Raw genomic sequence first — 26,785 nt, forward strand, 5'->3', positions numbered from 1 at the left:
ATGGGCAATAGCCATCTGTAACAGAACCATTTCCAACGGAACTTTTGCCTGTTCACTGTTCGTTGAAAAGAATATAATTCGGATTTGTTTCTAAACCGAAGAATGAAAAGGAAATATAAACAACTTGATGCTGAGAAATCCAGCATCTTTGACAGAACAAAGATACCCTTATTTGGAATAATTACAAAAATACAAACTGATTGGATGGAGTTTAAACAACGAATACCTAGCGTACACGTATAAAAGGAACCCTGGAAACGCACGAAAAGATTGCGTGATCTGTGGCTTGTGCACCTCATCTCTAGCTGCACTACAGCTTTTTAATGTTTATAGTCCAAAGAAGATCTGAATCAGATTGTACGGTGATTTTCTCTCCTTTGACAATATTTGAAGTACTGATTAAACCACCAAACTTCATCTCTGTTTCAGCTGGACAGGAAAAGCACGATTGAGTTAGATTCCCGTAACAAATTGCATAGCTACGAACAACAGATACAGAAAATTTCACCCTGTGGCATCCCTGTCATACCACACCCAAGAAGAAAGCCCTCAACCCAAGTCCCAATAGGGATACAAACTGTAAGTGCAGTAGAGAACAGAAAGTTTTAGTGAGTTACACACATGGCTCCCATTCAAAATACTTGGGTAGTCTGGCCACACTTGTACCTTACAGGGGGTTATTAGACCACCCAGCACATGAACAATGAAATCAACACTTAGGTAGTCTTTCCCCTTTTGGTCATGTTTAAGAAGGGAAGAACAGGAGTAGGTGACATGCAACAGTGGTGAGCAGACAAGTATTTTCTAAGGACGTTCTCTTAGGTCTTCCCAATAAAAGCAAGCATTTACTAGCCTTATGACTTAAGAAATACTCACCAAGATCCCATTGAAGCCCGGTGGTTGTAGTACTTCCAGATGGCATCCCAATGGGTATAAGTCCACAGTGAGGGCCTTCAACGGTGGGTTGAATATGAATCTCATGGTGGTGTGTCCTTGGAAGAAGATGGATGAGGCAATCATCAGATATAAGAATTATTCTAATGGTTGAGAATCGACATAACACATTGATGTTTCCAATCTCATGGTCAAACCGTCCACCAAGTGCCCCAGCAACCAGAATGCATAGCTGGAAATACATCGAGAAGAAACTCAGCTACTATACAAATATGAGAGACATACTATACTAGCAATCAATTTAGTAGTGTCAATATCTGGAAACAATCAATTTGAATACTCAATTCCAAATAAGTTGCGAGGACAGTGTTTGGTTACGGCAAGTTTAACTAAAGCGCCTAGAAATTCAGCGTAAGTTCAAAACAGGAGTAATAAAAAGAATTTATGAGCGATTATAACATGCAACTTACATTGGATTTATCTAGGTCTGGTGCCCAGTCACATATATATGCTACACACTTATGTAGATCGGTGGTATCCTGATCATCAGATTCATCAATTATCTTGGTTCCCTGCATTCAAATAGCAAACACAGACACCCTGAGAAAACACCAGAGCACCACATGTATGCAAATCGAGGAGCAATAGTACCGCAACAACATAATAAAATGCATCGAAAAAATCAGTCCCTATGACGCTATTCATATATAGGGTGGTGAATCATCTTCCAAATAACTCTAAAGGACAACATCATCAATCACTTCCTCAAGTTTTCCAGATATGAAAACAAGACTGATAGCTAAAGATATCGAGAATTATGCAGAAGATTGGTGTTCAAACAAGCTCACTTACCATACTAGCATAAAATTCCAAGACTTCCTTTCGGATTGAGTCCATGTCACCTTTAATAACGTCAGGCTTGTACCTGGAACAAAAATCAGCACTTTTTATCAAAAGTAGATGCAAAGGTCATCTAATCACTTTTCAGGAAGAGATTTGTTCCATTTATAGTGCAAAGGTCAATCAAACTCCATTCATGTCTTCCAGTCAATACCCCACCAATTATTCGATAATTAAACAAAAAACACTAGAAATTATAAAGTAAGCTGCGCCAAGGCTTAAATTTAAAGGGGAATAATTAAGTAAATAAGCAAAAATTGCTTCAAACAACAAAAAGCGGTCTGGAAAAGGAACAACTTCCTTAAAGAATCAACTTTGACAACTAAACTAACAGCGGAAGGATCGAACCAATAAGAGACCATACTTTAGAGCAAAAAATAAGAAAATAAAAACCTTTTCCGAACATCGAAAGCGTTTTCGTGAGGCAACAGAAGAGGCATGTCATCGTAAACGCGATTTGCTCCGCCGTCGGCACACAAACGTAGTTGTGCTGCTCTAAACAAACACGCACCACAAAATGCTCAGAGAAACAAATTGAAAAGGTGAAAACTGGAAAGAGAAAAAAGAGGTGAAGGTGCAGGTGCAGGAACAAGTACCGTGCTTCCATAGAAGAGGGGCAAATCTCGGGAGGCTCTGGTTAAGCACCACAAGCGCACAGGTTGGAGACGGTGGGATCGTAGGGAGGAGAAAGGTTGAGGAATGAGACATGAGCTCCATGGCGGTCACTTGCTCGCTTATTGGCTTCTTTTTTTCTGTTGGTTTGGTTTTGAGGTTCTTCAGTTTGAATTGAATTGAATTCGGTTGAATGCAGACGAATGCAATAAAAATAAAAATAAATAAAAAAGGCGTGGGGATTAATAAGTCAAAGACGGAGGTGGACGTGGACCATTCAGTCGAATGCTAATTTGACCATACACCTAAATTTAGATTTTAGTTATAAAAAAAATTTCATTTTAAAAAAGAACCTCTCAACTTTCAAACCAAAGACATGCAAATATAAAGAATTTCTTAGAAAATTCAAAAATAAATAAGGACAATTTTATCCATTTTGACTTCTTTTAAAATATTTCTCTCTCTTGGTCTTTTCCAGAGAGACATCACTTTGGGTTACAGTTCATCAATTTTATAATTAATAAGAATAATTAGAAAGAACAAAAATATATCAACATGTCATCCACCGTCAGACCTACGAGCTATAAACAGAAAGAAGAAACCTTGTTCAACCTCTCACCGCACACAGCGACTGCCCAGAAGTCGTCGGTTGTTAATGCCGGACCCTATTTTTTATTTTAAAAATAAATCAAATTGACCACGGGTTCATTGACTTGAAAGTTAAATTCAGCCGTCTATTAATAACTCTGCAATTGATCAAATTACTGCACCTCATAACAGTATCAGAATGGTGTTAACAGGCTGGTCCATTGATAACTATTTCTCTTTCACTTGATGTTTTTTGACCGCTTCCGATACAATTATGTATGAAGATGGTAAATAAGCAGACAAAAGGTTGTCCAGCCCCAAAAAGAATTGTAAATGGGTTTTCCATTGCTCATTTAGTAGTATGTGCAGGCAAAAGGCCTAATAGCAAAGAGAAAAGGCTAGTCAGGTAACTGAATAATATGAATTGAGAAACGACATTCCTAACATACATGTTAAAAGTAAATTAAAAGAAAAGGTAAGAAAAAAAAAACCTATATATATCATACAAATGGGAACATGACCTGCAATGGGATTTCAATGGATATCTAAGTAAGATCCCATCTTGCCACGCCTCTTTAAGCAGGACGAAGGACTTCTATACACGCAGGAAAAAAACAAAAGGAAAAAAAAAAGAATATCTATTCTACATAAAATAGCTGAGAGATTTCTTCTTTCTGGATCCACCTTCTCCATATAGGTCATTCCATTGGAGGAGCTCGCTCATATTTGTCGACTCTGATGATACACTTGCACATACCTGGTGGCATTGAGTTCAATATTAAACAACCAAAGTTCCAAGACAACCGAACACCGCAGGTAAACACTGCAACAACCAAAAAGCCTAAAACATACCTGCTCATGCGCATGTTTAAAATCCTCCATCTTCAAAGGGCGGATGTCGGAACTACAATACAACTCAGGTTGAGGTCTGTTCTCCACCACAGCTAAACTTCTCTCCTGAGATATGTGGAGAAAGAAAACTTATAACCAACCACACCACTTAAAAGTTCAAAAAATCAAATGTTACTTCCAGAAAACCAACCTTTTTTTCTCTCTCTAAAATTTCTCGAATGGGGCGGTGAGCTGCAGTAACACACAGGTTCTGCAACCACAAAAGAAATCAAGACAATCTATTACATAAAATTTTTGGAAGGAAAAAATCGAAGACAATATATCTAAGGAGCATATATGGTCTCAGAAAAATTAGTAGGCAACCTTTAGGTCACTTCCAGAATACCCATCCGTCATATTTGCAACTGCTTCCAAATCAACATCAGGTTCAAAATCTTCTTTGGCTAGTATGACTCTCAGTATTTTCTCTCTGTTTGGGGCATCTGGCAAGTTCACCATCAATCTGCACACAAATTAATATCGTACATAGGAAGTTAATGAAACTTGCATTGACATATAACAGATGTAGTAAAGGCAAAAACATACGATTTTACCTCCTTGGAAGCCTCCTAATAACAGCCTCATCAAGATCAAAAGGCCTATTAGTAGCAGCAAGTACCAATACACGTTCTTTATCCTTTGTACGCAGACCATCCCAGTTCACCATGAACTCATTTTTCATTTTACGCATAGCCTCATGTTCCCCAGGGTTTTCACGCCTTCCTAACATGCTGTCAACCTACAACAGTAGCCGTAAATAAGAATCATTTGCATAGAAGAAAATTGATTGAAACAAAAACAACAAAAAGAATCCATAATTCTCTTCTAAACTGGCATGGCATCTTTCATGACAAGGCCACTTCAAAATCCACTAGTGGCCTGCCAAACACATTGGTGCATTTTAGGTGTATAATGAGTGGGGCGAACTCACTCACCATGTCAGCTTATAAAACAGTTCAGCAAAACTCTTTGTATAAATAAAATTTTCCAATGAGAAAAACTCAAGGAAAATGGGGAGAAAGAACAAGTCCCCTGGACATAGCACAAATATATAGATGTATTGCACCAACCTCATCAACAAAAACAACACTAGGAGCAATTTTACTTGCTAAAGAGAACACTGCTTTAACATACTTCTCTCCTTCCCCAAACCACTGCAACGAAAGTTAAAAGGTGTCATATGGATTCAAGAAATCTCACGAAATAAACATCCAGCAACCACAATATCAACAAATACCTTTGAAGTAATACTCGACATTGATATGTTAATAAAGTTTGCACCAGCTTCAGTTGCAACAGCCTTTGCAAGCATTGTCTTTCCAGTACCCGGAGGACCAAACAGCAAGATTCCTTTGCAAGGCTGTAGAAAAAGTAACGATAATCAAAAGACAAACAAGCAGCAGAAGCATTAACTAAGATTTTCACTTTCCACAGGGGAGAAAGGAAACACAGACATAAAAAGGTCATGCTTCTACCTTAGTCAGCTGTCCTTTGCTAAACAATTCAGGCCTTTGAAGAGGAAGCATCACCAACTCCTTTAGGGTGTCCTTCACATTTTCCAAGGCCCCGATGTCATCAAAAGTAACCCCAATATCACTCGGTGGAATTACATCAGCAAGAAGTTTTTTTTCAAATTCGTTTCCTGTAACCACATCCTGCAAACTCTCGTGAAGTCAAGTCCAGTACAAATACACTAAAATTCTTGATCATAAGAAGGAAAAAAAAAATCAAATTTTCCTTGCATCCTCAGAGAGCAGAAAGAGCAAAGCATTTATAGGTAGTTCTACAGTAACCAATCTGCATACCTTGAGTGATTTCTTTATGCTCTTGTTTTCATTCTGAATGCCTTGTAAAATGTTCAGTCCATACTGAAGACTGCATCATAAAAACATAATGAATATCATTAGAAGAAGAGAATAGGCAGTACATCTAAAGTATACTGTAATAAAACACAGTACAACCTTTCACTAGAAATAACGAGTTTGTCATCTTTAACCACAGCCTCGGAACAATGCATAGAATGGTAACTTAAGGCCCAGCCTACTACTTTCTCAACACCTGGTGAAAAAACGATATAAAAAGCATAAGTGAATATTCCAGTCAAGACTCCCTGCAAAATGTTCTACGTTACAAGATTTTAGTTTAAGAAAACTCACTCTCAGTTGTAAGAGCAAGATCTTTGATGCACAGATTTTCAAGGTCAGGGCAATCCAGACGAATACGGTTAAGAACCTGAAATTATAATGCTTTATGTAAATATCAAGAACCAAAATAGCAAACAGTAAAACACACTATTAGCCACTAAAAGCTAAGTAAAAATAAGTTATAAGACATATTATCAGGGAACTGAATCACTGTATGCAGATGCATGTTAGCAAACACATGTGCATCCATCTTCATATTCATGTGTTTGAATACGTGCACAAGAGTGTGTGAACAGTATACAAGAGAAAACTACATACACTGCAAGAAAGTCAAAAACAGTCCAGAGTTTGAATCAATAAAATTGTACATGTAGAAACATATTTTCAAGACAAAACCACCACCAGCATAAAGGAAGAAATAGAAATGTGATCAGATGTACTCACTGAGCGAATGCTAATAATATTTGACTGTGCTTTCAAAGTTTCAACATCACGTTCCAACTGCTGCTTCCAGTCCGAAAGTAAAGCTTCATCCTACCAGGATAGCCAAAAATACCACATCATTCAAGCAATAGCAAATAGCAAAATGACCATATATATATAAGAAAAAGGATCATTACCTGAGGCAGCTGTATCATCACCTTGTTGGGGAAAATCCGAGTGAGTTGCTTCATAGTTTTAGGAGTTTCTTTGCTCCTATCATGCAGCCTACCAAGGTTATCCTGAACACCAGCAATAAATGTGTCATCTTAATTTTTAAGGCAAAATTACTATCATCTATGAACAAGCAGGTAACAACTTGTGAATAAACGTTGACAGCAATAGTTCCAGACTACCACTAGGAAAAAATTGCACGCTGATCTACTGGATGTGATCCTACATTATAACAAAATACGGGTGAATTTCATATTTCAACAGGAATGGAGCCCCATCCTCGGATTGTTTCAATTGACCTTAAGGAATTTGTGTACATTTGCATATGAGAGAGATAGAGAGATGAAGTTAAAACACAAATCATCCAGCAAACAGATAGGAAATTAAGTTATTCCGAAAATAATATAGTTATAGAATAAAAACTAATGAAATGCTCTCATGCGACGCACAGCAAAGAAATTTATGCACTTTTTGCATAATTGTAAAACAGAATAAAACATGATTGCAGATGATGATGATAATCATAATATAAGTGGGTAAAAATGGACTCAGTAATAGGATACACACATAAAAAGAACAAGATACATGCCCATAAACACAACAAAGGAAAAAAAATGGTAGAAGATGATGGCAACTGGCATACCGGAAAAGCAAGATCAAGCAAAGCGGTTTGGTTAAAACCAAACTTTGTAAACAAAAGACCACCGGGATGAGACTGCAAAACATAAAATATAGTTTTGATGTCAGATTGCAAGAAATAGTTTAAAATGAGCTAATTAAATACAATCCTCACACTCTTACCTTCTCTTTACGATTGTCCAACTGGGTATGAGAGCCGATTACAACAACATTCTCTGGCAAGTTTTCAAGCTTACTCTTTAAGACAGTATATGCATCTGAGTTACCTACCATAGCCTTTTCTATCTCTTTCACAAACAATATCAAAGGAAGACTTTTACTCTCATTGGATGCCACCTGCACAAGAGCACTTCAGATATTAATACCAAAATAACAGTAACTATCTTGCTTCAGTAAAGGGCAATGATTACCTCTAGAAGTTCACTAATAGCAAGCTTGTCAATGTCATCACCTCCAGAAACATCCAAGTGAAGTAAATGACTAGCTGCATAATAGAAATCAATTATTAACACAAGAATACAGCAAGAAAAATAAAGCAAAAGCATGTAATGATGTAAAGAGCATATGATATCAGAAAATCACCAGAACAAAAAAAGCCATGATCTTCTTCACAATGACCACCAAGATCATTGCCATCTGGTATCGATTTATCAAATCTAACCCCAATTTTTGAGGAGCCATTGTCTTCAAAAGGAAGAACAACTTTGCCTCTACAACCATATGATGGTCCCCTGCAGAAGAAGTTAGAACCAAAATCACTTTCCGATCAATGATCTATGGAATTCAACTAATAATACCTATAGTAGAATTAAAACTTTTTTCAATTGGGAAAATAATATTTGGGTAAAGACTGCTACAAAAACTTTCCACAAACTGGAATGGCAGCAGAGAAGCAATTTCATATGCATCACCTTAGCCCCAACCGGGGTAGCAACTTACAATTACTTGCCACGGCATCACCAAGTAAAACAAAAAATTTAGAACTCTTAGTTACGCCGCCATCATTCTCTCAGTTTAGATGCCAGTGGTAATAAATTCTTAAGTTACATAATTAAGTAAAAAATAAAATAAATGGAAGAGGAAAGATGGCAGTTTCAAAGAGATGCCCCATGTCATACATTGAGGCACACCAGACCCTCTTCTTGCTTCAGCAAATGGCATATACATACACATGCCATTTATGAATATCCAAGTTAGTCAAAGGTGTAATATTTTTTACCATTATGCAAAAAAAGTACCTTAAAGGACAACTCTGAAGAGGAGGCCCAGCAGATATGGGACCCACAAATTTTACCTTATCACCTGCATAGATTACAAGAGTTAGCAGGTCAGAGACTGAGAAAGTGTCAAGTTACTACAGCGAATCAATAAATCAATAAGTAAGACACTAGATGGTTAACATTTTAAGAAAAAAATCATGCCTTGTTTAAATGTAACGCCTCTGGAAGATGCAGTAGAAGTCTCCTGCTTTGGTGGAGCCTGAGAACTCACAGTGGATCCACCTGTAATTTCGGCCTCAACACTAGAGGTTGGTTTCTTATGCTTTAATCCGGCAGCATGAGCTGCTCGTTTAGCAAACACGGAAACTCTTTCAGGCCTTGATACTTCTTTAACAGAATCAGCTTCCTTGGGCACTGGTGCCTGCATTCATTTAGAAGTAAATTAAGACAAATATTTTTTAAAATGTACAATTACAAACTTTGATTACTGAAATGACGAAGCAAAACTCCAATAAAAACTAAATTTAGAAAACAAGAAGAGGAGAAATACAAACTTGAAAAACAAAGATGATTCTAGTTAAAAAGCAATCAAATGGGGATATGAAAGAACATACACCAGGCAGGAGAAGAGAATCGACAATTAGCAATCTAGCACCACAATGTTTTGCAAGTGCCTTTGCCAAGGTTTCCTGATATATCTCAGAGCCTACACAAAAAATAATAATAAACATAACGGATTGACAAGGAAAGCAAAGGAAAACAGCATAGAATTTATAAACCACGGAAGTACAAGCCTATGTGATAAAATAAAATGGCAGAGATACCTGCAGGACCAGATAATAATATACGCGGGCTTGCGGTAGAGAGTAATGAGGTATACTTTGCAAACTCACTACACTTCAAATGAATGTGGATGGAAGCAATCAAAACAATCTTTGTAGTATCACTGTTAAAATGCAAAATGAAATAAGTACAAAAATCATTATACAAAACGAGTAAAGCTGTGAGTACAGGAAATTATCAATGAGTCCAACATAGCAACATAGAATAGGGAGCACAGATAATGGATACGATCATAATATGAAAGGAAAATAAAAGGAAAGATAGTTGAAACAAATCACATGCAATTAGGGAAGTTACTTCAGTATCATATCATGACATAATCAACAAGGAAAAAGCAAATGATGCACCTTAGGTAATACGGGAAACTTTCAAATGAGACTTCAATATCATCAGGATTTAGAATTCCTTGTTGTAGTTTCTCCTTAAAAGCTTGTCGCCTAGTTGATATCAAAATTGGAGGATCAAAATCATGGAGAAGTTCCCTGATTTCCCTTTGCTCATCAAGTATCTTGGAAATGCTGCCACTTAAGTCAAAGTTTGTACTAGAAGAACCGCCAAACATTCGGAAAAGTGGTCTTAGTTGATAAGCTTCCCCAGGAACTTTTCCAGTTTCAGTATCCATATCCAATGCAAGGCTATCAACATTGGGGTTTTCATCGGCAGTGTCAGGGTACTGAACAATATCTTTATCACCTGAAACTTGATCATTAGTATTAGTTGTATCCTTCATCTCAATGTCTGCAGTATGATCATCTGACCCTCCACAGCCAGAAGGAAGAGAAGGCATTTCTGCATCTTGTTGCAGATTGTCACCAGCTTTAGCAGGTTCTGGAAGGGGTGACAAGTCATTTGGCCCATTTGACATCGACGCTAATATTGATGCCCCATCAACAGCAGACGGGTCCCCTGATCTTGCCTCAATATGTATCCCATTAACTGGAGTACTCTGAGTTTCTAAAATGCTAATTGGAGGAATGCCCTGAGCAGCTATATTATTATCATTGGTCAGCTGTTGGAAAATCTTATTCCACGTCAAGGAACCAATTGAACATAATAAGAGGTGGCATTAGATTGAAAAATACAACATACAATAAGAAACTGCAAAGGAAGAGCGGGGGTTCAGGGAAGGGATTAACACCAAAACACAACATTATATATGTCATAATGACTAGTCTAGGCTGTACTGCAGCAAAAAGGATACATAAGCATGTTTTCCAGACAAACTGAATACAACCTCATCCCCTCCACTAAGAACCACCTTCGAATCTTTTTGATAAATCTTCTCATTTACTTGAACATCACCTTTACCCCCTGTAATTTCTAATTCTGCGGCGGATGAACCTTCACGCTAAGCAAATTCAAAATATTTGAAGAAAAAAGAAAATAATATCAGCCAAGAGTTATTTTTTCACAAACCTAGTGTACTCAATAATATAACCAGTCAGAATTTTGTCAGAAGCTATATGGAAGGCAATACCTTAACATGCTTCAGTTTACACAAAGTAGTACTAATGGATGGGTCTTTAAGACATAAATTGCAATCACGACTTTGACCGACAGTGAAAACAGTATCACAAATGAACAGGTGCGGGTTCTGGCAAAGCAATTAGAAACAAAAGTAAAATTAGTTCAAAATAACGGGAACATCTTGACCAAGTAGGAAGCATTCTTATTAAAATCAAAATAAATAAATAAAAATCAACAGCTTGCTACTTGATAACATTAGTAGCACAAAATGAACGAACGCAAACAGAAACTGCTTTGGCACTTAAATTTCACATAACCTTCATAAATAAATAAAAAGCATGTTCTTCGATTCTGGGGAAAATAATTAGTAGTACAATCAAACATTTGGAGAAAACATTGCTTCTCTCGTATGGCAACATTGTCAATTTTTGTTTTTAGATTTTATCTTTTTCTTAGAGAGAGAGAGGAAATATACGGAAGAAATGAGAGATGAAGAAGGGTGAGGGAGGGTGGTGGAAGACGTGCATATGGAACATAACACATTTAATCCACGCCAGCTTTGCCCTTCACCATTTCACCACTCTTGTGTAGGCGTATAGATAAAACTTGTCCGCCCAGCTACTCTGTGTCATGTTAATGCAAAAATTATATGACTGCATGCAACTGGTTTACATTTAACAAAACCTAACATGCTAAATAGAAATGACCTGTGAGGTAATAAAATTCATAATAAAATAATAAGAACCAGCATCTCTGTCGAATTACTGGGAAAAAAATACCCGGAAAGCCATCTTTATTGTGTGTTATCATTGTTTAGATATCACAGTGTGATAAATTCGTCCCTTTTAGCCAAACAAAGAGTATAAAGAATAACAGAATGAAAGTTTATGTATTATATGGCCTTGTATAATTACAATAACCTACAAATTTTGCTTTGGATCTTTCCTAAGAAATCAACGGATAACAAAAGACAGGAGGGGGAAAATAAGCAACAAATCCCACCTTAGAGCACTGGGAAATAAGCATTCCCCAAGCTGATTTCGAATTTGATTTTGTAGTCTTCTTTGGAAGCTTCTTAGCCCGCTTCAACCCCGCACGGACTGCAGTCTCCCCTGAAAACCCCAACAACCCAAATAAAAAATGAAACCCAAAACCCCAGCACAAACAAAAATTCAAACCCTAAACCTTCATGTAATCGAAATCCAGCTACAGACAAGCATGCAAGGAAAGAGCAAGATTTGTACCCAAAGGCTGCGGCGAAACCAAGGCCTCGCCTTCGGCCACGACATCGGGAGATCTCTCGAACACCGTGGCATCAGAGCCGTTAACGGCCTTCAACGAATCAGTGCTTGGCGGATCAGAGGATCGGAGCTCAATTTCTGGAGGTTGGGACCCAGATTCCTTTATCGGACCCAAGGGCTCCGCCGGTGGCCCGCTCCTAACTCCGTTGTTGGAGGACGAAGCATCAGACGCCTAGGGTTTCACCGAAAACCGATCAAGCATTGGAAACCCAAAATGAAAAAACAAATCTTGGAACAAAAAATCGTACATGCAAGAGAATTCGCGTACAGACAGACAAAACCCATATATACATACACAGAGATTCAGTTAGAGCCCTAAAAATGAATTGAAAGACGATACCTTGGAACGTTTGGGGTTGGGGGGAGGGGAGGCAGATAGGGCGCGTTTGGAAGAAGAGCTCCGTCTGGTTTCAACCATGTTGATGCTCAAGTTCGAGCTGTGTCTTCGTCTCTGATCCAAACAAGGTGTTGGTGCAGAGAGAGAAACAGAGAAGGAGAAGGGTGTGAATGAATGAATGATTGATTGAAGGATATACCAATTATAAGAAGAAAAAAAAAATTGGTGTTGGTGTATGCTTTTTATTTGTTTATTTCATTCCCCCTCTTTTATATGGTTTGGTTTGAGAGAGAGAGAGAGAGAGGGGACAAATGGGGGAAAGGTTATGAAGCGGTGGAGGAAGTAGGAAGGGCCTTCTTTTAGTTTTGGGTTCAAAATTATTGAATTTTATTGGAATTTAAATTTGTATTTGGAAGCTCTAAACTAGTCGGAGAGAAAGTTTCACAGTTTTACGAACTCACTTCCGAACGTTTCATAGAGATTTCATTTTGAAATTTTTGAGGATTTTGATTTGATGAAGTTTCCATGTGAACTTCGGCAAAAGGATAAGAAATTTTTTTTTTGTGCTAATTACTATTTTCTTTTTACTAATAAGTGAAATTACACTAATTAAAAAAAAAAGTTAAATTACTATTTTACTGCGTCTTCATTCTTTTCCCTTTATTAACCTCATAAATATTTATCTAGATATTTGAATTTGAGTGCAAGGGAATTAGTCTAAATTATAAATATAACTTTATCTTTAATTAATTTCCATAACCTAAGTTTCATTGTCGTTTTTGTGATGCACGGTCAGCCTAATAAAGTTTCTACTTGTCAAGTTGCAATTTAGGTCGACAAGAGGATGGCATGGGTTCAAGTTCAGCTAACCAGTGCCCCAAACCACATCAATTTATTATTCCCAAGTGATAAGTTATGCAACTAACTAGCCACACACAACATGTCACACCAAAACCAAATGATTGCAAGTTGCATGATCAACTTCATCAATTATGCGCGGATGCATGAACTATGGCAAGAACCTGTAAAACAAACACGATCATGCGCGAAGCTTATGTACTAAACTCGAAAATATTGACCTTCTTTTGTGTCTATCTCTCTAATTTCGCATATTCTTAATTTTCAAAATTGAAATTACAAGACTACATTTTACATTTTGATGACAACTAAAACATGCAACTTGCTTTCTGACCCACTTGCCTTCTTTTCATACTACCCCAGAAAGAATATGCAGACTTGTCCGCAAAAACATCTATTAAAATATGCACTTTAATTTGTAAGTTCATATTTTGGTACATTTGCTTTGTAAGTTGTTGGAACTCGGTGTGTATATATATTATATTTTGTATAGATGTTTATGGGATTAGGAATTGGTTATTCCATTTTAATTATTTTGGTAGATTTTACTTAGCAAATCCAAGGTTGATTGAGTTCTTATTTATTTATTTAGTTATGTATAATGTATTGGCGAGTCAATTGGCTGCCCACCACTCGAAAAGGTAAAAAGATTAGGGAGTGGATTAATTTAATTGAATATATAAAGTATGCTTATTGGACTTTGAAAAAGATCAATCACATGTACCTTCGAAAAGTGGGCAAGGAAGAAGGAATCACGCAGACTTAATCATGCATAGGTTTTTGTTTTTATTAACCTAATCATTAGCAAAACCCCATATCATTCTCATCCGCCCCATCAAATTATATCCATTTTCTTACTGCTCCTGGTGCTGCCACAAAGGGACATAGCCAATGTTATTTACTCGTTTTGGGCAAACTTGTAGAAATCTTATGTCACAACACAACTATGAAACTGGTATTTGCTAGATAAATCAATACACGGGAAAAAAATTTGTAATGTGTAATGAAAAAACACGCATTGACATTATACCGATAATATGGTTGAACGTTATTGTTTGGGACGGCAATGATATCAACATATTATCGACATATCCTTTCCATAATCACACTACTATATAAATATAACGCAATTGACAAACAACCTGCCATTTTTGGCCAAAAATGAAAAGGAAAAATTTGGTTTCTTTCTGGGAAGCGAGGTTGGGTTTATGAGATTAGGCCAGTGAATGGGCTATCAACGCCTAACTGAGCCTACTTATTTCAGTATACATACTCAACCCTTGTGGGCTACCAATTTGTAGCTCAACCCAATTTTTACCAGCACCAAATTTTGTTGGTCATGGCCCGTATCTTAAAGTTATTATTATTATTATTTAAAGGTACAAAAAAAGAGGGCTTTCTCTCTTTTTTTTCGGTCAAAAGAGGGCTTTCTCTAAACATATTTTTTTGTACGTTTGGCAGGATGGATCCTTGTAGAAATCAAGCATTGGATGAGTGTGGAAGGTGGAGTTACGTGTGAACCGAGAGGGGCTGACGGAGTTTGGGCCATCCATTGTAGATGATGAGCCGATGAGGAATGAGAGGGAGCGAACGGAAACACGTAGTGACCAGAAAACAACAGACTCTATAACCCAATCCTCATTCCACAACGTTATCCTTCAAATGCAAACAAACAATGAGCAGTCCAACTAGTATTGACAGATACAAGGAAAACCCTAATCCTGAAAATTACTTGCCTGTTTGATCTAGATATTTTCAACTTTTATTTTTTTATTTTTTTATTTTGTATTTGTGAGAAAATCATTTGTTTAAACATGACAAAATATAAGATTTGAGTTGAAATTACACCACCAATGAAAGAGGGTTTTTTTTTTTTTTTTTTTTTTTGGTCTGAACCAATGAAAGAGGGTTTACGCAATACATAAATCACTAATTCAAATGGATATTTATATGAGTTTTTTCGTTAGTTGGAAATACTCTTAGGGCTCGTTTGTGAGTGATTTTGAGGATAACCACCTTCCATGTATTTCTTGATAATCATTTTAAAGTGATTTTGAGTAGAAGCACTTCTCATGTGCTAAAACTACTTAGGCCTCGTTTGGTTCAAGGAAAATATTTGATGGGAAATAAATTCTCATGTCTTTTCCCACAAGATGGGAAATGAAAGATTACTTTTTCATGTTTGGTAATGTTGAGAAAGTAATTAGGAAATATTATTTTATTTCATTTCACGTGTTTGGTTTTGTATATGAATGTAAAACAAAGTTTGTTTCATTTTCTAATTATACCCATATGAAATCAAATAAAAAAAGAATGCATTAAATGCTAATTTGTAATTATAAATTGTTAATGGGGACAATAAAAATTGTGCATTTAATTTTGGCTAATTTTCCCAAACTTTCCTATGATGAGAGAAAATGAAGAGTAATGCTACACTTACCACATTTTTATCCTATATTTCTATACCACATGATGTGACATGTCCATATCATATGCCACATCAATTAAATGAATGAAATGTATTTTAATAAATAAAATTAGAAAAACAGAAACTAATATTTTATATGATGTGGTATGTACACATCTGCTGCCACATCATATGATATAAAATTGTGGTAAGACTAGTATTATTCGAAAATGAAACCCAAGGGGGGAGGAGGGTTAACTTTCCCCCTATTTAACTATGTAATTGATTTCCCATTCCCAAGCCTCCTTTATCATGAACCAAACGGGCCTTATAGTTGTACTCATAAAACGCTTTTAATCATTATGAAAAAATTGCTAAACAAGACAGAATTATTATATACAATTATTTTATTGTAGCAAATATAAATTAATCATTTTTCAACATTTTAGTCTATTTAGAAATATATTAGTCGTGTGATATTGTAGTACGACCAGATGTCTCGATCACGTGTGATATAATAAGTGGATATTTATTAATATTATATCCTAAAAATGAGAAATATCAGCTTCACCATCCACACATATTATAACACATGAATAAGTTATACCACATATTCGTACTACGCTACCATACAATAATTTCTCATCAAGGCTCATCCAGTGATTGCAATTCTGAAGGTCCGAAAAATTAGGTTTAAAATTCTCATTAGTTCGCAACTAATAAAGGGAAGATGTAACAGGAAAGGAAAAAGATCTGGCAAAAAAACAAAACACAAGAAAGGAAAAAGAAAAATCTAGAGAAAGGACTATTTCGTAATTTTAGCAGGGGAATGAACATCGAATGGAACTCCCAGCCCAGACCATCCCTACAACAAACAAGTTAGTTTGGAAAAGCCAACCCAACCCAACCCAACCCGTGAGGCCGCATCCTTCCCGACTCTAAAACCTTATCTCCCCACTATCAGTCCCTTCCTTTCCCCTCCCTTCCATTCACTCTTCCTCACAACCCAATCCCGAAACAAACACTCGCTTCGTCACTCTTGAGAGTGCAGCGAAACCAAACCCAAAACACCTTTTATTTCTCTTCTCACAGTCACAGCCTCCATGGACGCCTCCAAGCTTTCTGCTTCAGAAGAGGTTCAGCACCTCACAAACTCATCAGGTTCTTCCCTCTCCTCTCCAACCTCCGCTTCTTATCCCTCACAGTATTCTGATGTTGATGGTTTACCGAAAACTCATGTTTTGAAAACAGATAATGACGAGAAATTTAATGGTGGCCGTGGTGACGGTAGTGATGGTGGGTCTGAGACTGAGGGTTTTGTGAGCGGGGAAGAGGATTTTGATTCCGAGAGGGCATTTGTGAGAGGCTTAGATAAAGAAATCGTAGTTAAAGCTATTGCAGGGGAAGAAGATTCCCCAGTCAAGTTTGTCAATTCATCGGAATTTTTCTATCCCAGTAGCCAGAGGCCGATTGCCAAGGTCTCAGTGGATGATGATGATGGCGAGGAAGATGATGGGGATTCGAAATATGATGTTTTGGGGGCTGAGGATGTGGTCAGGGAGTCTTTTGTTACTGATAGGGATTTGAAGACTGTTGGGGGTGAGAGTTCTGTGGAGAACTTGGGAACGAACGGTGAGATTTTGGTGGATACTGGTTTGGGCAAGAATGCAAATTTTGGTGAATTGGTGAAAGAAAATGGTGTAAGTGGTGGCCAAGGGCATGTCCTTGATGCCTTGGTAGGCGGTGAAGTAGATAAGGAGCTTGATAATTCGAAATTTGTTGAGGGTGTAGGTTCTGTGGTTGAGGGAAGTTCGGTGCCGGAGACGCAATTGGAGATGACTGAAATAGAAAATAAGAAGGCTGTAGGGTCTAAGGAAGGCGATGTACTCAATGGCACATCAGAAGTTGAAATAGAGAGTAAAGAGAATGGTGGAGTGGTTGAAGAAGACAGTACAGTTTTGGGTGGTGTTGATGAGAAAGAGAACTCTTTGATTGTAGAACTAGCTGATGATAAGTTGGCTGAAAAGGATGGTGTGGATTCCGAGTCTGACAGAGTGGCAGTTGCTGAGTCTGGGAATGTGGAAGTTCATGGACAGAAAGATGTTGTTGCTGGTGCTGATGAAGTTGGTTTTGAGAAGAGGCCAGAAAGAGAAGATGAACTAAAATCTGATTCTGAAACCAGACAGAAAGGGCTCACGACAGAGCTAGATACTGATGAAGTAGAAGTGGTGTCAGGTGACGAACCTTTTGTAGGGGATGGAGCTGAATCCCAAAGTGTGAACTGTGCTTCTGATTTAGCACAACATGAACCGGCGGATGAGGCAAGACCAGATAATTCTAATTTTGGTGTACATGATCTAGTAGATGAATTGGAAGCCGCAGTCTCTGTAAAATCTCTGGCCCCTGAGTTTGTGGAACCGAGTTCCACTAACCAAGAAATAAAGCTAGAAGAGGAAGTTCAGAAGAAGCATTTCCCAGATGAAGGTGGCAATGAATTGGTGAACGCAAATTCCATTTTGGACCGAGAGATAAAGGTAGAAACCGAAGATGATGATAATGATCTTCAAGATAATGATAAGGATCTTCAAGATGATGATGATGATGATGATGATAAGGATCTCCAAGATGATGAAGGGGAGAATGAAGGTTCAATAGCAGATGGTAACAACGAAGGTATGATCTTTGGAAGCTCTGAAGCTGCTAAACAATTCTTGGAAGAATTGGAGCGAGGATCAGGTACTGGTTCTTTCTCAGGTGCTGAGAGTTATCATGATCATTCACAGAGAATTGATGGCCAGATTGTCACAGACTCGGATGAAGAAGTGGACACTGACGAGGAAGGGGGTGGAAAAGAGTTATTTGATGCTGCTTCACTGGCAGCTCTTCTGAAAGCATCAACAGCTGCTCCCTCAGATGGTGGCAATGTTACAATTACCACCCCAGATGGATCCCGGCTTTTCTCCATTGAGCGTCCTGCTGGTTTGGGATCTTCAATCCGCTCTTTGAAACCTGCTTCACGACCAAACAATTCTAATCTCTTTACATCTTCAAATGTCACAGTTGGGGGAGAATCTGAGAACTTGAGTGATGAAGAGAAAGCGAAACTGGAAAAGTTTCAACAGATAAGGGTTCAATTCTTAAGGCTTGTTCAGAGATTAGGTGTTTCTACAGAAGATTCAGTAGCTAGGCAGGTTCTATACCGCCTAGCTCTTCTTTCAGGGAGGCAAAACAGTCGAGAATTTAGCCCCGATGCTGCGAAGATGACAGCTCTCCAGCTTGAAGCAGAGGGGAAAGATGATTTGAACTTCTCCTTGAACATACTGGTTCTTGGGAAAACGGGTGTTGGGAAGAGTGCTACTATAAATTCAATTTTTGGTGAAGAAAAGACCCCAATTTATGCATTTGGACCTGCAACAACTACTGTCAAAGAAATTGTTGGAGTGGTCGATGGAGTCAAGATTAGGGTTTTTGATACACCAGGTCTTAAATCTGCTGCAATGGAACAGAATGTAAATCGTAAAATCTTATCCCTTGTACAGAAGTTCACGAAAAAATGCGCCCCAGATATTGTCCTCTATGTGGATCGGTTGGATACCCGAAGTAGGGATCTAAATGATGTGCCATTATTGAGATCAATTACTAGTGCCTTTGGTCCTTCAATTTGGAGAAGTACCATAGTCACTCTAACCCATGGCGCTTCTGCTCCTCCTGATGGACCATCAGGTTCCCCTCTGAATTATGAGTTGTTTGTTGCTCAGCGGTCTCAGATCCTCCAGCAGACCATTGGACAAGCTGTTGGTGAGCTAAGGTTTATGAGTCCAAGTATGATGAGTCCAATATGTCTTGTAGAGAACCACCACTCTTGTCGGAAGAATAGAGATGGTCAGAAAGTGCTCCCTAATGGTCAAAGTTGGAGACCCAAGCTATTGCTTTTAAGCTACTCTATGAAGATTTTATCTGAGGCGACTAATCTCTCAAAACCTCAGGAATCATTTGATAACCGTAAGCTCTTTGGTTTCCGTTCCCGTTCACCTCCTCTTCCATACTTGTTGAATTGGCTGTTGCAGCCTCGCCCCCATCCAAAGCTGTCTTCTGATCAAGAGAATGCTGATTCAGACATCGACTTGGATGACTTGTCTGATTCTGATCAAGAGGAAGAAGAGGATGAGTATGATCAGCTTCCATCATTCAAGCCTCTCAAGAAAGCTCAGATTGCTAAGCTTAGCAAAGAGCAGAGGAAGGCGTACACTGAGGAGTACGATTATAGGGTTAAGCTCCTCCAGAAGAAGTTGTGGAGAGAAGAGTTGAGAAGAATGAAAGAAATGAAGAAGAAGGGTAAGGTTGGTGCAGATGATTACGGTTATCTGGGTGAAGAAGATCCAGAAAATGGTGGTCCAGCAGCTGTTCCAGTACCTTTACCTGATTTGGTTCTGCCACCTTCTTTTGATAGTGAAAATCCAGCTTACAGGTACCGCTTATTGGAGCCAACTTCTCAGTTCTCGGCAAGGCCCGTATTGGGTGTCCAAGGGTGGGACCACGACTGTGGGTATGATAGTGTCAACCTTGAACATAGTCTAGCCGTTGCTAATTCTTTTCCAGCAGCTGTTACTGTTCAGCTTACTAAGGATAAGAAAGATTTCACTATGCATTTGGATTCCTCAGTTGCTGCCAAGCATGGGGAGAATGGATCAAGCATGGCAGGTTTTGACATTCAAAACATTGGAAAGCAATTTGCATACATTGTCAGAGGAGACACCAAATTCAAAAATTTCAAGAGGAACAAGACAGGTGCCGGAGTAGCTGTGACATTTTTAGGTGAAAGTGTGTCCACTGGACTCAAAGTTGAGGATCAGATTGCACTTGGCAAGCGTGTGATATTGGTTGGTACTGCTGGGACTGTCCGATCGCAGGGCGAATCCGTACATGGAGCGAATTTTGAGGTGCGGCTGAGGGAAGCAGATTATCCAATTGGCCAAGATCAATCCTCAGTTGGTCTGTCTCTAGTGAAGTTTAGGGGTGACTTGGCCTTGATGGTAAATCTTGTGTCCCAGTTTTCCCTTGGGCGAAACTACAAGATGACTGTTCGTGCAGGAGTGAACAACAAGCTCAGTGGACAGATTTCTGTTAGAACAAGCAGCTCTGAACAACTTCAAATTGCGCTCGTGGCTGTTCTTCCGATTGTTAGGGCCATCTGCAACACTATCTGGCCCAGTGCTAGTGAGAATTACTCAATCTACTAGATTATGTTTTATTTACTCATCATATGTGTCCATTAGATGATGTTTTTTTTTTAATGAGGTCAATGTTATGATCTTGTTGAATGATGCTTAAATTTGTTTTGATCTGGAGTTTGCTCTCACTTTATTGTTAAAAAAATGAGATGGAACCACCTAGAGGGAAGGGAATTTAGTTTTACCATTGTTTCACATGTTCAATAAGATGTTGCTGTTATGAATCTGTTCGAGGATTATGCGATTTCAACATGAAGAGAAGTTTTGAATTTCGTTGTCGCTTTCCTGGAAGTAAATTGCAGTTGGGTTAACTTATACGCATTTCAAATTATTTCTGCTGCTTAGTACAACTTGGATTGGAACTGCTTCTATTAGATCACTTAAACTGCTTTCAATCACTTAAACTTAAGTTCAACAAAATTTATTAGTTGAAGAACACGGTTAAAATAAAACTAAAACAAAAACAAAAACAAAATTTATGCTAAACGAAACCCAACCAAAATTTTCTTGAGGCCCATACAATTTTACCACTTGAATTACAATTCAAGACCAGGGAAAACAGGCCCCAAACAAAACTCACATAAAAAAGATAAATAAGTACGAACGCCCTGATCAACGGTTGTCACTGCTCCATGGCAACAGCTCCACCACTAGTCAAAACGGCAGGGCCATTCTCGGCGTCATCAAACACTTTGGCAATCCTCTCCGTCGGAATCAACGGCAGATAAGCCGCCACGGAGTAGCCTCTGTCGGCCGTGTAACCAACAGCCTGATTGTACTTTGCCGACCAGTAAGCCACGGTAGGGACCATTATCTGAGCCACTTGGGGAAACAGCGGGAGGCCATTCAGTGAGCGCCAAGCCGACACCGCGTACCGCTCAGCCACCGGCTCGTACTTGTAGAAGACTTCCTCAGCCACCGGCTCGTATTTAGAGTACACGCTCACCGTGAGGTTCCTAGCCGTGTCCACCAAGCCAGCTCGCTGGACTTCCGAAGCCACGGTTCGAGCCACCTCCGGAGCCTTCTGAGCCACAGAGAGGGCTTGGCTCGACGCCTGCTTCACAAGACAGGGCACGTGACGGTCCAACTCGCTCAAGGACTCGTCCACCTGCAAACCACGTGATCACGATCAAGAAATGAACAGGCGGCAAAATCTAGGGTTTCGTTTCTGAATTAGACTGACCTTGCGATCGACAAATTTGAGCAGCTGGAAGGGAAGGTCGTGGAACTTCTCGTAGACCGGTCCAATTACAGTTTTGACGGTGCCTTCTACGGTCTGAACCCCCGGTTTAAGTGGTCCGGAGTTTTCCTTTGCATATTCGTAGAGGCTCGAGAAGCACACCACGACGTAAATCGCCGCCACTAGAACAAACTCCATATACTTGAGGTTTTTCTCATTCACTTGCGCCTTCGTTCAAGATCCCAAATACGATATTAAAAAACAAAACACAAAATCAACTTCTTGATCCATTTTCGCCGGAAAACGGAGCGTTTTCAAACCAAGCAGAACGAAGCTCACACACAAGAAAATACAAAAGACGAAGAGAGAGTGTTTACCGTTTCTGTTGTCTGCTTAGCTTCTGAATCCGCCATTTCGCTCTGTGTATAAAATTTTGATGCCTTTTCAACAGTTAACCTTCTGAATCACTATTTGAATTGAAACGAGGAAGACGAAGAGAAGCGTTGCAACTGTACCGTCTTTATAGGGAGCCCAACCTTGGGCGACAATCTCCAAGAAAATCTACGGTCACGATGAGATATTTTTGCCACTTGGCGCTTCTTGAATCCGTGGATACGGTCAAATGTGTCAACGGGAGGATTTCCCGGGGAAGTCTTCCTCTGTTGGTACTTGGTAGGAATATATGGACGGCTCAGATGAAGCGAGGGCAGCATGGGGTGGTCATACAGGATGGTGACACGTGGACCTCTAAGGATGACACTGCAACGGGTACGTGTCGACATGCTGGGTGAACTGTTCTGTGCATGGCACGAAAGGCTATGCAAATGCAATCCACTTGGCGTGGCACGATCGCCGAGGCGTCTGTTTGATTCATCCAATCAGCAATCACCTACGACGAGGCTGAGGATACTGCGCTACGGTGCGTACCGTACGAGCGGTTCTTTTACAAACCAGTCGTCAAAATCAATGGTTTAAAGTCGTTTAACATTACATCAGATCAACGGTGCAAAAAGTATTTTTTGATTATGTTGGGTTTTTCAAATTTTATTTATTTATGTGGTTTTTCAATTATGGTAATTTCAAAGTGATTAAACAGGTAAATTACGGAGATAAAAAATGACTTTTTGTTATTAAAATTACTAGCTTTTGCCTGATCAAAATTACAACGAGGAAATGGATGCTGCCAACGAGGAAATTCTGAGGCAAGTGTTCGGCGACTCATCGGACGGCGAGGACTTGGAATTGGGAGATGGATCTGACCCAAGCCATTGCTGGGAACCAATCAAAGAAATCAAAGGGTTGTGGTTGTGCAGAGACTTCCTCCCTCCTCAACGCCAGTCTTCCTTGCTCTCCACAATCCAAAACGGTGCGTCTCCTTCTCACTCATAGTCTCTTTTCAATTTTCAAGATTAGTTTAACTTGTTGAGTGAACTAAATATGTATGCTTGTTGGTGTTGTCTGCAATAATCTCATCTGTAGTGGCTTTTATTAACTTGTGGTTGCAGAAGGATGGTTCACTCAAGCCTCTCACAATCAGGTGCGCATAATCCCATATGCATACACATATTGGGATGCAAATTATGGATTGGATGGTGCGTTTCTTTATTGAAATGCATAAAATTAAATGGGGAAGATGGGATTTTGATATGCAAAATCTGGTTAGCCTGTATATGAAAAGCATTTCAATTAATACCCCAATTGGCAAACTCTATTTGAAATGTATGCTATCTGCTTTATCAAATAAAAAGTTGAGATAGAAGACAAGGAATATAAGCTTTGTCCTTTGTTTTTGGTATGGATTTGCTGATACTAGTTTGGTTGTCAAATTTGCTGATCACCTGTATTGAAGAGAACGAGTGATGCATACATAAGCCAATTGAATATCATCCATCCCACTTGCCAACTGAAAGAATTTCCTTTCCCTGTAGGCTATGAGATTTGGAGACCTTCCATCATGGGCAGCTGAGCTTTCGCATTCTATTCGCAAGGTTGTACTTGCGAGTGACTTTGTTCTTGAACCTATAGTATTGGGAAGTACTGATAATGTCAACCAGAATGCATGTTCATTTCCATCAGATCTTTTCTGCAGAGAGCCACTCTTCGACCAACTAATTCTAAATTCTTACCAACCAGGTGAGGTATGAGATTTATGGCATGAGAAATTTCTTTTTTTAGTCCCAGATGTTGATTTCTATCAAAAATATTGAAGTAAACATTGCTTTATGTCTTCATAATGAGCATAATACTGTATTCTTCAAAATAATTAAAGTTTCAACCATTTGTTTTACCATCAACTATGTGCATTTGATATACTGCTACTAGGACAACAAGTGAGGTTGACATCACCCCTCCTCCCGGCATTTTTGTGCAGGGGATCTGTGCACACATTGACCTTATGCGATTTGAAGATGGAATTGCCATTCTCTCCCTGGAGTCATCATGCGTGATGCATTTCAGTTCAGTTGATGGAACAAGCAGGGGCTTGGTAATGGATGGTGAAAAGGATCCTCCCATGGCCAAGATTCCTGTTTATCTTACCCAGGGATCCCTAATTTTTATGTCAGGAGAATCAAGGTACCTTTGGAAGCATGAGATTAACCGCATGCCTGGATTTCAGAAGTGGGAAGGGGAGGAACTAAATCAGAAGCGGAGAATCTCCATAACACTGAGGAAGCTTTGCCAAGTTGAGTAGGTCATTAATAACCAGCAGAATATTTTCTTTTTTCAATTCCTTTTGGTCATCAAATACGTTAGTGGTGGTAGGACTTGGAACTTCGATCAATGTGGAGGAAACCTGGTTCCTATGTAGCACCTGTGTCACATTTGTGGGTGAAAATGTGTCTGCTGGATTGAAATTGAGGATCAGATTGAACTGGGAAAGCACTTAGTATTGGTAGGTTTCACTGGGACTGTCTAATCTCTGTTGCAAATGGAGCCAATTTGGAAATGATGCTGAGGGAAGCAGATTATCCAAGATTCCAGTGGCCAAGATGAATCCTTTCTGGGACTAACTTAGCATTGGTGTCTAATTTTTAGAGCCAGTTTCAGCTTGGATGGACTTACAAGGTTGCATTTCCTATAGGATTGAGCAAGAAGCTTAGTGCATAAATCACTCTTAGAAAAATCAGCATGCATAAATGTTTTGTTACATTTGATATATATATATATATATATATTTTTTTCAGGTTGTTGAAGTTCGTGATTTTAAGTATAATTCTGATAATGATTTGATCTCAATTTTGCAATTTTGATGAACTGGTGAAGTTCATAGAGCCATTAAAACTGTATGCAAAATGGGATGGACCCTATTATCAGAAGATCTCATTACATCACTATTATAATTTACTTTGTTGTTTTGCATAATTAATTAGTGCAAAGTATATATGTGTTGTGATTTTAAAGATTTTTGGTGGAGAAAACAATCTCAAACGGGCCTAAGTCTGGAAGAAAGGTACGCATTAAGCTCATAATCATCATATTGAGAAATGCTTACACAACAAGACTGTATATGTCAATATGCTAAAGCTTTGTACATGAAATTTTCAATGGAACACGAGCTTAAGATTTACAATGGCCAAAAAGGCAACCCATGCCAAAGTGGGCTTCATCAGATCACCTGCAACTGGATTGATATTCTTGAACACCCGAGTACAGGCAACCACAGTCCCAAACATCCCCATGGACACCAGCAACCCGACCCAAGTTGCTCCTGCCCCGAACACAATCGGTGGCCTATGTCTTAAAAAATATAGACCAACACCATTTCTTAAAAAATTATAAATGATGGGCTAAATTTTATGGGTGGCCTATGTTTAGCCCTCCATTGCTAGAGATGGCCTTAGTGGTCCCATTTCTTAAAAAATTGTAAATGATGGGCTAAATTTCATGGGTGGCCTATGTTTAGCCCTCCGTTGCTAGAGATGGCCTTAGTGGTCTTGTTCCTGGAGAAAAATCGATGGCCTTTGAATTGAAAGGATTCTGTTTCGTGCAACCCAGGGTAATGCGTTTATGAAGCAAGCTGTGGTCAATAACCCTGCCTGTTGTTGATCCTGTATCAGGAGAGAAGGTTAAATACTTACTAACAGCTTTAGGGTACCACAACTTGATTATGTTTAGATTGATTGAAACTTTTATTCTCTGTTAATCATGTGTATTTGAGAAACTACAAAATAAAGTCGAATGCAAATCAAGTTATCATTCATTTCATATTAATATGCAATGCATCATTCCATAAACGAGATCAATACACTAAACACGAGAAGCAAGTTGTCAATATAATATATGTCAGTACGAAACATCCCCAAAAAGGAAGCTCAATAGTATAATGACTAACCACAAGAAGCCATATACAAAACTTTCAAGTGTTGCCATCTCCATGCTAGCAGAAAGGCACTGCCCCAAAGCATACGGGTCACACATACACAAGACAATGAAAGACAAGTAATTCAAATCTAGCAAATGTGCACGTATTAAACAAAAATCTATGTCGAAATATTATAAAAGCTCAAAACCAAACAAGGTAAGTATCAAAATTGTACATTCCCTTACTCGATAATAGAAGTAATCATACAAATGTAGAATGTGGTACTTGTCAGCAGGATCATGCTTATTGATGTATT

General features: G+C 38.7%; 5 protein-coding genes across 10 annotated transcripts; 2 read left to right on the plus strand and 3 right to left on the minus strand.

Moving 5' to 3' along the window:
* Positions 1-160: 160 nt before the first annotated feature.
* Positions 161-2,605, minus strand: LOC103333916 (thiamine pyrophosphokinase 1-like). Of its 2 annotated transcripts, none has more exons than XM_008236831.3 (6): positions 2,391-2,605; positions 2,188-2,284; positions 1,747-1,819; positions 1,365-1,466; positions 877-1,126; positions 161-429 (listed from the first exon to the last, which is right to left on the minus strand). In XM_008236831.3, the coding sequence occupies exons 1-6, from the start codon at positions 2,509-2,511 to the stop codon at positions 311-313; spliced, it is 762 nt and encodes a 253-aa protein (XP_008235053.1). In that variant the 5' UTR covers positions 2,512-2,605; the 3' UTR covers positions 161-310. The 2 variants fall into 2 exon arrangements, with proteins under 2 accessions (XP_008235053.1, XP_008235054.1); XM_008236832.3 differs by having other exon boundaries at positions 2,188-2,289; positions 2,391-2,532.
* Positions 2,606-3,393: 788 nt separating this feature from the next.
* LOC103333915 (uncharacterized) lies at positions 3,394-12,839 on the minus strand. Of its 2 annotated transcripts, XM_008236830.3 has the most exons (27): positions 12,494-12,839; positions 12,097-12,325; positions 11,855-11,964; positions 10,863-10,979; positions 10,587-10,733; positions 9,733-10,406; positions 9,367-9,488; positions 9,157-9,248; positions 8,744-8,963; positions 8,561-8,624; positions 7,905-8,053; positions 7,733-7,806; positions 7,485-7,658; positions 7,327-7,398; positions 6,650-6,751; positions 6,474-6,563; positions 6,042-6,117; positions 5,847-5,943; positions 5,691-5,760; positions 5,361-5,540; positions 5,123-5,245; positions 4,956-5,039; positions 4,440-4,624; positions 4,210-4,348; positions 4,037-4,096; positions 3,847-3,951; positions 3,394-3,751 (listed from the first exon to the last, which is right to left on the minus strand). In XM_008236830.3, the coding sequence occupies exons 1-27, from the start codon at positions 12,569-12,571 to the stop codon at positions 3,638-3,640; spliced, it is 3,747 nt and encodes a 1,248-aa protein (XP_008235052.2). In that variant the 5' UTR covers positions 12,572-12,839; the 3' UTR covers positions 3,394-3,637. The 2 variants fall into 2 exon arrangements, with proteins under 2 accessions (XP_008235052.2, XP_088910282.1); XM_089054156.1 differs by lacking the exon at positions 10,863-10,979 and having other exon boundaries at positions 12,494-12,722.
* Positions 12,840-16,626: 3,787 nt separating this feature from the next.
* On the plus strand, positions 16,627-21,255 carry TOC159 (translocon at the outer envelope membrane of chloroplasts 159). The gene is made up of 2 exons (XM_008236829.3): positions 16,627-16,916; positions 17,007-21,255. The coding sequence occupies exons 1-2, from the start codon at positions 16,859-16,861 to the stop codon at positions 20,993-20,995; spliced, it is 4,047 nt and encodes a 1,348-aa protein (XP_008235051.2). The 5' UTR covers positions 16,627-16,858; the 3' UTR covers positions 20,996-21,255.
* Positions 21,256-21,385: 130 nt separating this feature from the next.
* Positions 21,386-22,702, minus strand: LOC103333913 (Rubber elongation factor protein (REF)). Its single transcript, XM_008236828.2, has 3 exons — positions 22,544-22,702; positions 22,170-22,394; positions 21,386-22,094 (listed from the first exon to the last, which is right to left on the minus strand). The coding sequence occupies exons 1-3, from the start codon at positions 22,577-22,579 to the stop codon at positions 21,609-21,611; spliced, it is 747 nt and encodes a 248-aa protein (XP_008235050.2). The 5' UTR covers positions 22,580-22,702; the 3' UTR covers positions 21,386-21,608.
* Positions 22,703-22,838: 136 nt separating this feature from the next.
* LOC103333912 (2-oxoglutarate (2OG) and Fe(II)-dependent oxygenase superfamily protein) lies at positions 22,839-25,348 on the plus strand. Of its 4 annotated transcripts, XM_089054076.1 has the most exons (5): positions 22,839-23,085; positions 23,310-23,532; positions 23,672-23,703; positions 24,095-24,304; positions 24,538-25,348. In XM_089054076.1, the coding sequence occupies exons 2-5, from the start codon at positions 23,340-23,342 to the stop codon at positions 24,856-24,858; spliced, it is 756 nt and encodes a 251-aa protein (XP_088910202.1). In that variant the 5' UTR covers positions 22,839-23,085; positions 23,310-23,339; the 3' UTR covers positions 24,859-25,348. The 4 variants fall into 4 exon arrangements, with proteins under 4 accessions (XP_088910202.1, XP_088910204.1, XP_088910203.1 ...); XM_089054078.1 differs by lacking the exon at positions 23,672-23,703; XM_008236826.3 differs by lacking the exon at positions 22,839-23,085 and having other exon boundaries at positions 23,167-23,532.
* The last annotated feature ends 1,437 nt before the right edge of the window (positions 25,349-26,785 follow it).

This window comes from Prunus mume, linkage group LG6 (genome assembly GCF_029339155.1).
Source record: "Prunus mume cultivar Tortuosa linkage group LG6, ASM2933915v1, whole genome shotgun sequence".
NCBI classification, from domain to species: Eukaryota; Viridiplantae; Streptophyta; class Magnoliopsida; order Rosales; family Rosaceae; genus Prunus; species Prunus mume.